The sequence below is a fragment of the Onthophagus taurus genome, chromosome 6, assembly GCF_036711975.1.
Source record: "Onthophagus taurus isolate NC chromosome 6, IU_Otau_3.0, whole genome shotgun sequence".
NCBI lineage: Eukaryota > Metazoa > Arthropoda > Insecta > Coleoptera > Scarabaeidae > Onthophagus > Onthophagus taurus.
The window spans coordinates 20,400,510-20,412,931 of NC_091971.1; the positions used below are offsets into that span (position 1 = coordinate 20,400,510).

At 29.9% G+C, this 12,422-nt stretch overlaps 1 protein-coding gene across 16 annotated transcripts in view; it reads right to left on the reverse strand.

The window, feature by feature from the left end:
- LOC111426499 (splicing regulator muscleblind) overlaps positions 1–12,422 on the reverse strand; it is a 154,692-nt gene that overhangs the window by 22,631 nt on the left and 119,639 nt on the right. For 15 of the 16 annotated variants that reach the window (XR_011640814.1, XR_011640807.1, XR_011640813.1 and 12 more), the window contains one exon: positions 11,686–11,815. Coding sequence is in view for 1 of the 16 variants with exons in the window: in XM_071197135.1 (XP_071053236.1) it covers positions 10,643–11,407; positions 11,603–11,815 (978 nt within the window). In the remaining 15 variants the exon portion in view is untranslated. Of the gene's footprint in view, positions 1–379; positions 11,408–11,602; positions 11,816–12,422 lie in introns of those variants that run through there. The other variant, XM_071197135.1, reaches the window with a different exon arrangement.

Here is a 12,422-nt window from a genome sequence, read left to right on the forward strand (position 1 = left end):
CTCACTTCGAAGATCTCAACAAAAAAAGAATAAATAAAATGTACCACTAAAGAGAAAAGCTTAGCTCAAACGGTTATTCATCTTATTATATTTTTTTTTTCAAAAAAAAAAAACACTTCGGCCGTAAAGGGTACAAAAGCGATTTGAAATATTTTATATTTTTCTTTTCTTTTCAAGGAAAAGTAAAAGAATAAGGAAGAGAGGATAATAATTTATTAAGAAATCGAAAATCGAAATCGTTTTGTTCAAAAATCGATTTTGATTTCAAAAAATAAAATTAGAAATAAATATAATTTCGGGGAGTAAAGGAAAAATGATTGAGAAGATAATAAAAGAATATAATCAAAAATAGAAGCAATGATTAATAAAACAAATATCATGCATTTCCAAGCATTATTATTACAAATAGTAGCTGTGTTCAATTACATACACCTCAAAAAAGATATTAGAACGAGTAGTACGAGTACACATTAATAATAAATTTAGGCATTTATTTATTTTTTTGTTTGTTTGTATTTTTTTTTTCGCGAACATCGGTGACCCACACCTTTTTTTTGCATGATAAGCGTGATCAGCCGCCCGAAAGGCACTACATTATTGTGAGTCGAGTAGTAAAAAGATCCGGTTCTCATTTTTATTCTTAAAGTTTTTTTTTTGAGACCGCTGATTACGCGATAGTACAATTATTTTTTTTATAAATAGCAATAAACAGTGCTGAGAAAAGGGTTTCTACTAAACTATTTAGCTTAGCGGTTCGTATTTTTTTTTCTAAATTTATAAAATTAAATAAAAAAATAGTGTGAAGAAAAAAGAAAATGATAAAAGGTTTAAAAAAACTGTTTAAAATAAAAATGTTAAAAAATTATTTAAAAGAAATATAGCAAAATATTGTTTTACGCCAATTAAGATTTTTTAAAAATATTTTTTAAGTGAATCTATCTTAAAAATGCAATTTTTAATTTTTTTTTCTAGTATTAGGTATATCTAACTTTATGTTAACTTTAAAATGTAATAATAATTTCTAACATACATGCATCACAATTTTTTTTTCAAATTTTTATCTAATAATACATTTGAATAAAAAAACAATTATTAAGTTAAATAAAAATAGTAGTACGATCAGATTTGTAATTTAAATACAGGTTTTGTGTAAGCTCTACTTGTAAGACACTTTTCCTTTTTTAACCTGCATTATGATTTAATCGTTTATCTGAAGGTAGTTAAACTACATCACAAAAAAAAGATATTATTTATATTATTATCATTAAACTTACGTGTTTTTTCTAATAAATGGTTAAAAATTTACATTTATATAATATTTATATAGTGTTCATGATTCTATATACTTCTTTATCCTACATCTAACTCTACAAAAAACTCTACTATTCAATTTATCATCAAATTTGAATTTCTACAAACTCCTCAACATAAATCAAATCTATTTAAATATATAATCCTCTAAAAATATATTTAATTACACAAGTTTTACTTTTACACGGTTGCTGGGTACGAGTTAATGGTTATTTTGGATGAAGATACGAATTTTAAATCCGTTTTTTGCAATCAGTTCAGATTTTAGAGAATAATTTTTAGCAATTAAAAAAAATTAAATGAATTGTTTATCAAAAGTAAAGAATTATTTGGCAATTCAATTAACACTCAGCCCAAAACAAACACGTTACAAAGCGCATAAAATGAATTAAAAATGTAAATAGTAAAGTGGAGAGAATCGCGTTATAATAAAACGATAAAAATTATTTGGGACCGTAAATTATGATAAATATTTAATTGATCTCATTTGGCATTATGTATTATTTGTCATGTGGTTTATTAAATACGTGCATGCAACGACAATTAAAACGATGTTGAGTGTTATCACTCGAAATACTCGAATAAGCCAGCGCAAAATAATAGCCCGAAACGTGTCCGATTTTATCCAATCAAAGTTTTTACATTTATTGAAGTATCACAATTGATATCCAAAATAAGATTTAACATAGCAAAAAAGAATAATCTATCTTTGTATTAAACTATTCATAAACTAGATGCAAGATTAACCATCGTTCAAGATCTATTCAAAGGCATTGCGAGATATTTGAGATCATTTTGAGCAATTAAAAATCAGTAAGAAATATTTATTGAGAGCTATTGGGAGCCATTCGAAACAATTGGAATGTTTTAAAAGCTTTTGAAAGTAAAAAGTATTGGGAGTAACTGGGAACTAATAAAATGCCATTATTTTCTTTTCAGAGCTTTTTCTTTTTAAGAAAAAGTATTAGGAGCAACTGAGAGTTGTTCAAAAAATTGGATCTTATTGAGAATGTTTGGCTTAATCTCAAATATAGATTACTTAACATAATTTTATTACTGATAATAAATGACTAATCGAGCGTATCAATTAGTATCGATCAGAAAAGTAATAAATGATTCAAATTTCACCATTAATATGATTTGATTTGGTTTGGGTAGGAAAAACTATCTTGACAAATAAAGGACTTGAATTTAATGTGATGATGTAATATGAGTCTGAGACGTGGTCGATGACGCATAAAGAAGAATCCACGCTGAGAGATTTTCGGTGCTATACTTTAGCTGAAGAATCAGGATGAACCACGAGCTGGATACCATAATAGTATCCGTAGCGTTTTATAAAGGCAAAGCACCTGCGATGGCTGAGGCATCTACATAGAATGGAGCATGGCAGAGTTGAGAGAATGCTGGAAACCGACAGAGAAAAGAAAGCGAAGGAGACCACGAAGGACATGGAAGATAGCAGCAGAGGAGGATTTACGGACTAAATCTACATAGAACTCTAGAGCTAAATAAAGAAGAAGAATATGAGATGTAATAAACTGGATTTGCTGAAAATTAGTAGTTCCTACTACGGAAGAGTATTTGTAAAATTTTGACTAATTACTGTTGGAGCAAAAAAAGTATATAGAACCATAAATAAAGAAATACTTCGTCGTTGTTAGAATAGCCACACAGATGTGGTTAAAATTAGTAATGAAAGCATTAAAATTCAAGAATGGATGACCAATCAAGTTAATGTAGAGCAATATTTCATCAATCAAATATGCATATTTTGATATATTTTTACCAAAAAAAGAGAAGTATATTGAAGAAGAGTTAAAGAAGCCAAATTTAAAACATAGTTGAGGCTGATTACATTGACTTAAAAAGAATGGAGCTTTACTAGAAATACTTTGCTTGTTTGCTGGGATCAAACTAGCAAAATAATATACAGAAATAGGTTAGTAATTGTGAAACATAACAAAAACGGAAAGAATATTGCTGTGGAATAAGTTCACCAAAGTTATTCAAAGTTACTTGTTCGAAAGCAATAATTAAAGTATTATACAACCTTTGTACTAACTTTATGTTAATCTGTAACTACTCACGTGTGGTAAAATAGAAATGTGTGTATCCAGCAAACGGAACAATCATGCCACGGAGTGATTAAGTTAAAACCTATAGTAAAGTATGCATGATTATATTTGTTGAAGTTGAAAATTAAAAATGCATTTACTTCAAACGTCATTAAATGATAACTTTATTGCGGTGTTTTCTTGCTTTTATAGTTTCATTTAAATTTAAATTATTATTTTTGATGTTTTATATCAAATTTTATGTTTAAACTGTATTATTATGAAATTGTTTGTTGATTATATAACCCACTCTTGCTATTATTTGACCCTGTTATGTTACGTCTTTTACCAATCTCCAACTACTTGTAAGTTTATTATTAATATGATATTTAATATAAACAATATCTAACAATTTATTTGAAGAAATCTTCTCAAAAAAAAGACACCACAAAGCGCTGGAAATATTTGAACTTCATCCAATCTTTTTATCGTTTTAGGTTGTTAATAAATATACTCAATGAACTTTAAACTTTACCTAAACTATGATATTTAAAATGAACCTAATTTGTCCATACCTTTCATGACCCTGATTTAATTTGAGAATCGATATCTCAGTTACACAACTCAAATTGAATTGTGAAGATCTTAAATTTAAAGAGGAATCAAAAATATACCAGAAATTGTTAATAACACAAGAAGAATTAATACAAACTATAGTAAAAATGTTGGAAATTTTCTGAAAAAGAATTAATAGAATATAACTATTGAGTCCTTTAAATAGGACTTCGAGGTGATGTAATGATGTAAACTTGAAAGAAATGATAAATCTCGATGTAAACTTTCCAAGTATCGATTAATACTAATTATTTTTTTACTTAATTTGTATGATTTTTATAAATGTATATTTCATAGTTTATTTAAATTTCTATTTATATACTTTCAATAATTTAGCGGTACGAATTGGCCTTTAAAATGATGAACGAAAAAATAACTTTGCGGATTACCAATTTAAACTGTTCGATGTAAAATAAAAATTGAAATTTTAAAAAGTTCATTTTGAAATTACAACTTCCAAGGTCTCAAATTTAGTTATACCGATATGGTCTGATTTCCCCTGCTGATGTACCACCATGTGTTTTAAAAATTTATGAAAAAGCAATGAAAACATTTCGATAAAGAACAACGACTTCCGCTTGGGTTATTATCTGTGTACTTTTGCTTCCAGTTAAAAACGTTCAAAATCAAATCATAAAGTATCTAGTTTTTAATAGAATGGTTAATTTTTCAATATTTCTTGCGAATTATAAGATAATTTTTTAATTGATCGATTTATCTAAAAAAGAAGCGAGATTGATGAATGGCTTGAAAGAATCTGATCCAAGATGACTGCCTATTCCGTTAAAAACACCGAATTAATTAAAAGTCGATTAATTAGTTTTCATGATAAACTAAAAAGTTGACAAAATGTACAGCAGCTTTTTACTGGCAAAAAAATTGGCAAAATTAAAAGTTTTTTATGGATTTTTTCTTCTAATTATTAGGCGTATAGTTTGATGATTTCTTTCATGGTTTTAAAAACTCATTAATTCAAAAATTTTTACGGATTGATTTATATTTTTAATAGTATCATCTGAATGATACTTTAATAATACTAGTAAAATACTACAGAGTCGGCATAGAGGTGTGATTTGAAAGTGTATTTAAATTTCTGGTAATAATATTCTGATATAATTCGACATTTTCTAAAACACTCTTTTCTAAATTTAATTTAAATTTATGTAAATGGGGTTTGTAACGACGGCAATTAATTACCCCACTTTGATTGTATCTAATTTAAAGTTTTCTCATCATGACTGGAAAAAATATCGGTTCGGTTAACTAAAAAGGAAGGTGCGTAAGATTTTTATGTGAGTGTTTTTTTACAAGAAAGTGATGATAATGGGAGTTATTACCAATATAGATGATAGTGATAAAAAGAATGAGGAAAATGTATCTTTTATATTCATTAAAACCATAGATCACCTATATTTTTTCAATGATGAATTTTCATACTGTTGAAGCAAGGAGTTGAAATTGAGATTTAGATAAATCATCACCAGTTATGATTTATGGCTACACTATTTACATTCCGTGGTAGATCCTCCTTCAAACAGTACATCAACCCGGGAAAGATGATATCAAGATTTAGAATAATTTCCAAATATATACCACAGCGTCAAAACCAAACTCAATCCAACCCAATCAGGGATAGAGCATTCTTTTATAGATTGTGGACAATACATTGCAGCGCCTCTAAAATCTAACCAGAAAATGTTGGATATTTCTTAAAAAGCCAAGGTCGCTTGCGGCCGAGACCCTATGATTAGCACAACTTAAACTCAAAAGTGCTCAAACAAAAAGAGGTGTTGTTATCAGCCTCTAATTGCAATCGTTATCTTAGCAACCTTTCCAATAATGTATACAACAAAATATCCAAAAGAATTTTTAGAAACTTACAATAGCTTGCCAGCAGGAATTTTTCAAAAGATTTTGGAATAATGCAAAATTAGTTCTGAATTGAAAAACCTAAAAAATCTTGACAAAGCGTGGCATATAGGCCAGTCTATTTCATATATACAGTTACAGAAAAGGAAGACCGATAATACTAGCAATTGAGAGAGTACAACAAATCGTTGATGAGATAAAGGAAGGAGCTTTAAAACACAGAGAATTTTGCGCCTTAATTCTCTTAGACATAGAAAATGTATTGAGAAGGAAATTAAGAACCCTTAACTCCAGGTTAATGGCACTTTAATCCCTATTTTGAAGAAAATTAAGTATTTAAGAGTGTTTCCTAACAAAGGCATGACCATGACGAAACAAGTAGTAAAAGTAACACATAAAGCAACTTTCATATGTGACCTAATTTTGAGACTGATGCCAAATTTGGGAGAACCAAAGTCAAGAAAATGACTATTATTGTCAACAATAGTAACATCTGTTATTCTATACGCTGCACCAACGACATCTAAAGCACAAACGCTTTTGAGACTTCCTGACGATGGTAAATAGAAATTGTAGCGGGATTACCTCCAATGCATCTACTGGTACAGAAGAGAACATAATCATATGCGAGTGGAAAAGAATCGATGGATTAATTGCAGAAAAAGTATGATAAACATCTAGCACAGAAGATGACCAAAATTACAATGTTTGGATAGAAATTTTAATATCGGAGATAGAACCATGGATAATGAAAAGCTAGAAGTAGATTATTACCTTACACAAGCTTTCACCGGACACGGAGTGTTTAAGAAATATCTATGCCTCATAAAGAAATCAGAATCTGAAGAATGCTGGTTTTGAAGAAGTACTGTATCGGTTTTAGCATATTTTATTTTTATGGGAAGAATTTAGTAGTGTAAGAACAGAGTGCGAAAGAAAATATAGAGAGAAGATAACAAGAACAAAAAGAAAGAAGTAGAAAAAAATGAAAGAAGATCAGAAGATTCACTCCAAAGTACTTTCGAATGTTTTGCAGAAGACGACGAAAGGGTTTTTTTGTTGGGTCGGAGATTCAACAATGAGTTTAAACCCCACACTATCTGGTCGCTCAATATCCTAAGTCAGTTTAGCAGATTTTTCCCCAACCTCACAAAGCCTAGGTCATTTTTGGCCGCCGTTTCACAATTAGCACAATTTAAACTCAAAAGTTATGAAGGTATACGTTGCTTCAGCTGGCTAAAAGCTCCTAAATTTAGAATCCTGAACCTATGATTCCAAAAATTTTAAAAATTTGGTACTCTAAAAGAAATATTTTATGTCTTTGTCAAAATTAAATTGCAAAATTAAAATTTTGTTGGTTAATTATTCTAGCGATAATTTATGGAAGTGTTGGAACTGCAGAAGAAGATGGGTACGAAGCTCTATAAACTTCAATCAAGTGGGGATTATCTGACGAGAATATTCGTGATACTCGATACCAATGAACGCGCGCAGATTATAATTTTGATGGTTTACTATTTCCAATATCTGGATTTTGCAACAATGGCCTAGTCTGTTGGCCGTGCTTTACACTCAACTTGTAGTAATGAAGTAATGATGGTGAGCACCTTCGAGCAATTTTCGATTCTGTGTGTTTCTAATTGATTCCATATGATTCTAAAAATATTTTAAAGAAGAGGCAGTTTCAAGGATTTTTTTTTTTAAGTCTATCAAAGTGTCTCGGTAAATTTTGATTGGACCCTAACTCCAGGTGGAATTCCTTACTTACTTTATATGATCTTAAAAAATTTCAGAAATTGTTCATCAATTTCCTAGAAAATTATTGATAGATGTAGATAATTGTATATAATTTAAAACTTTTTAAGTGCACATACTTTGGATTTTATAACTTTAGATTAATTCGGAAATTCCTAATTCGTCCTAATTCGGGTATTCTTCGGAAATAAGTTAGTTCATAGGTAGTGTTAGAGAGAATATAAAAGCAATTTTGCGATATCAAAATTTGGAGTGTTAGAGATAGTCCAAGATAGTATTTGCATGCAGAATTTGTTAATATTGACTGAAGTAATATTCCAACAATGAAGGCATTGAGGAAATTATTCGTGACATTGTTGATGCGCTGACTGATTCGAGTAATAATTGAGTTTACACAATACCAATATTATTAATATTGATATATTTGTGTTAACTTTGTTTTATATTTTAATATTAAATCGATAAAAGATCAAAGAATAAATTTAAAAAAATATTTAAAGCAAATTATTTTCTTGGAAAAACGCGGTCAAAGAAAATGATGTCATCCACATAGAAAATTAGTGATTTTAATGTTTACAAATATCATGTATCAATGTAAAGAATTGCCACAAATTCTTTGATCAAAGTGTTCACAAAGCAATAAAAAATTTTATTTCATTAGAGAATTGCTAAAAATAATTTAATTTACCTCTAAAATCTGAGTCTGAAAAAATCTAAAAATCCTTTCTCGTGACCAAATTTAAACCGATATTTTTGTAAATTTGTGTTACTATAAGACGTTTATTTAGGATGGCTTTTATGAAATGTTTAATTGGCGTTTCATAGTTTCTTTTTTATCAAAATGAAAAGAAATAAAAGAAAAAAACGAGAAAAAAAAAAATAAAAGCAATAAAAAAAAACTTTTGTGCATGTGAGATCAGATAACTTAGGAAGACCACTGACTAACGCTAAGCGACAGTCGTTACAAATTGGCATTATTATCTTAAAAAAACTCTGTAGTTATATTAAAAGTACCTTACCAACTAATAGAACAAAACTACCAAAAACACACTGTTTTTAGGTGCAGTGCAAAAATACAGCAAAAATATACGAGTACCTAAGGTCAAAGTTAGTGTACTATAAATTTTTATGGTTCTCGCAACAAGTTTATAACTATAAAAGCGAATAGAAGCAGTTTCATCAATGTTATGAAGCGATTATAACTAAAAAATTAGTTTTCATAAACTATTAAAACTAAAAAAGTACCTAAAAATAAATTACAATTAAATAATTAAATTATAAAGGTACGTTTTTAGTTGTTTGATTATTTAATTTTTGGAAAAATATTGAAATGGATTTAAGGCACAAACAAAAAGCGATGAGAAAATAATAAAAAAAAAAATAATTCCTCGAGGTTGACCCGTTTTATAAATTTGTTGGATTTGAGCACTACACTATTTTTTTATACGAGGAGTAACAAAAGTCAAAATAATAAAAATACATTTTTTTGTTTTAATCAATAGTAAAATTATGTAGGCTGGCACCCAACCCAAAAAGAGACGTTGCGGTCTCTTTTGGCGACATGCAACTTAAAAGGTACAAAATTTTTATCTAACACGGTGGTTTACAAGCCCCAAAAAAGAAGCATGCAAGTACAACGACAAGTAATAATAATAAATTCATTTTAATAAATCGAAATTTCGATCTCGCTTTTACGTTTTAATTTTCTATAATAATAAAAATTAAATAACTGCAACAAACAATGACATACAAACACCCAATATCTATATAACACGTATAGAGCTGTAATAATTTAATAATAAAAAACAGTTTTTCTTTGAAAAATAAAAAAGAAAAATTTTTTTTAAATTAAAAATAAAACGAGAGAAGGTAAGAAATATTTCTTTTTGGGTCGGTTAACAAATCAACAAAAATCTACAAAAAACTCGATACCTATTGTAGCAAAAATGGCACTAAATTATATAACAACAAAAAGGAAAAAATAACGGATACAATGCTCTTTTCAAAAAGAAACCTCTACTACCATGCGGTTTATATATTTTCTCTTTATCGTAATTATGCCTTTATTTTCGTTTATGTTACAGCATCAAAGGTAATTTTTCACCATGCACGCAATTTATTTTTATGCATTAATTTTAACGATCTTCCAAAACAAGATTTTTTTAGGAAGATGTTTTTTTAAATCTATATGGAGGAGCACTTTTAAAGTTCTTCTTTTTTCTTTAGTTTTCTTTAAAACAACAACGTACAACATGTACAAACACAGACGAACAGCGACGACATAATTATTAATCTTATTTTTTTTACATTCCCATTTTTCATCGTCAACCCGTATTAAATAAAATTTTTCAATTCGGGAATATATGAATTTCAATTTTTGCTTCGACTTTTTTTTTATTTTATTTATTTTTTTGTATTTTTAATTCTTCTTTTTTTACTCGTTTTATCACAGAACGGAGGCACTCACTTTATCTTTAGGGTGGCAAATAGAAACGACACAAATTTTGACTAGATCATCTAAAGACTTGTAGTATTTCTTTTTTTCTTAAAACTTTTTTGGGATTGCACGAAATGTTTGCGTAACCCATAGGAAAGCTATGCGTACCGTTTATACAATAAATATTTCTTTTTTTAGAAGCAAATCGCATATGAAAAATTGGAAATTTTAAATATTATTTTACTAAGAATGAATCAAAAATGTCGATGTGTACGTATCATGAAGCATTGTGCGTATAATAAATAAATTTAACTTGAGAGTCTACGGAAGACTTTGTGTTACAATTCAATTTTTGCAAAATGCAAGCTATGTAATAGTAATATATGTGATACACCTAAACTTAAACACAAAAAAGGAACAATTATTATCTCACCTCTAGGAGATAAGAAAAACGAACAAGTAACATTTAATCGGTAATAAATTTATGAAAACTTGTACTTTGATTTATATAAAATAAAACCTTTCTTTTTAACGTTTAACAAGACATTTAGAATTTCTTGATTACAAATTTCCAATCATTTCTTTGCGAACACACCTTCTAGAAATTATCTGTTTTCAATTTCTTATACGGTGGCAAGACAACATTGTTATTATTGTTATTATTATTGTTATTTTGAACGGCGGAAATGTTTGCTGTTGGTGCACCAACGTTCGAAATAGGTGTCGAAACGGCCGCAGCCGACTGATATTGTGAGGCGGCGATTAACCCTGGAGTTAAAAGTTGGGGAGCCGCGTGAAGTTGCGCTGCTGCCGCCGCTGCAGCTGCAGCCGATGCCGCCGCCGCCCCCGGATATGAATTTCTCAATACATAAGGGTTAATGTGAAAAGCTTGAGGCGGTCGCCCCATATTTAACAAATTTGCTTGTGATAACGCCGCTGCGTAAGGATTTAATGCTAAACCCATACCAACGGAAGCCGCTGCCGCAGCGGCTGCGGCAGGCATCGGTATAGCAGTTCCTGGATATCTTTGAGTAACTGCCGGAAGTGTTAAAGTTTGCTTATTTAACGCAACTCCCGTGTAATTCAAAGGATTTAAATGGCTCGTTAATGGATTACCAACTGTTAACGTTTGATTAGCAGCTGCAGCAGCAGCCAACTTAACAGCTTTCGCATAACTTTGATGAGCTACTTCTTTAGCGATCGTCGCCGCGTCAGTTACATTTGGAATACTACTCGTTGTATTTAATGAATTTATTGAACTCATCGAATTTATAGTATTCATGGTATTCATTGTATTCATTGAAGCCATTGAATTCATGGTATTGATTGAAGCCATCGAATTTAACGCGGCGTTTACTTGTTGCTGTTGATCACCAGCCTCTTTAATCGCAGCCAATTGGCTTTGAACATTAGATTGTTGTTGAGCTGCAGCTGCAGCAGCAGCCGCAGCGGCTGCCGCCACCGCCGTCTGTTGTTGCTGTTGTTGTACGCTGTTGCTTGTACTATTATTATTAATGCTATTACCGATGGTGCTCTGTGTTTGAGATTGAGAAACGACCGGACTTTGCGCGTCCGCAGCTGTTGAAGGGGAGGAGCTAGAAGTGGCGGGAATTTGAAGATTGGGAGTAGCCGTATACTCACATGAGACGGGCACGAACGGTTGATGTTGCAGCTGCATCAACTGCTGGTAGGTCGTTGCGTTCGGTTGATAAACTGGTACGCCTGACTTATCACCCGCAGGCCTCTTGTATGGCATCATACCAGGGAAGGCCTTCAAAAGAAAATTATCATTAAAATCAAAATAACAAAATCAATAGAAATATGATAAACTACACTTTTTAAAAGTATTAACAAAAATGATAAACATAATTAAGACATTTTTTATTATGGCATGAATTTCATCTCCAATTCAAATCATCAATAATCAATGACTTCAATGTTAATCAAGTCGTAGTCGTTCGCCGACTATGTTTGAATATGCCAATATGAGTTTTCTTTCTCAATATGAGCTACTCATCATCTGATTGTTTATGTTTAACTATAAAGCATTCATCTTTTAAAATTATCTGTAAAATCTTTATTAAAAAGCATTAATTTTAATGAGATGATGATACATTTAATCTCGTTATTGTTGAAATGAAAAATATTTGGACATCAAAATTGGTATTGACAAAGGATATGGCTTTTTTAGACTTGTTTATTTAAATATAGCCGATAGGTTTGGAAAGAAAAAGGAAGTTTAAAAATACGAGCGTGAAAGAAATTTCATCATCGCTACAATGATAGATTTAAAGGAAAGTTACTTTCTCATCCGTAGGTTTGATTTAATATTAATAATTCGTTTATAGCGGCTCCTGACTTCAAATTGCTTGATATAT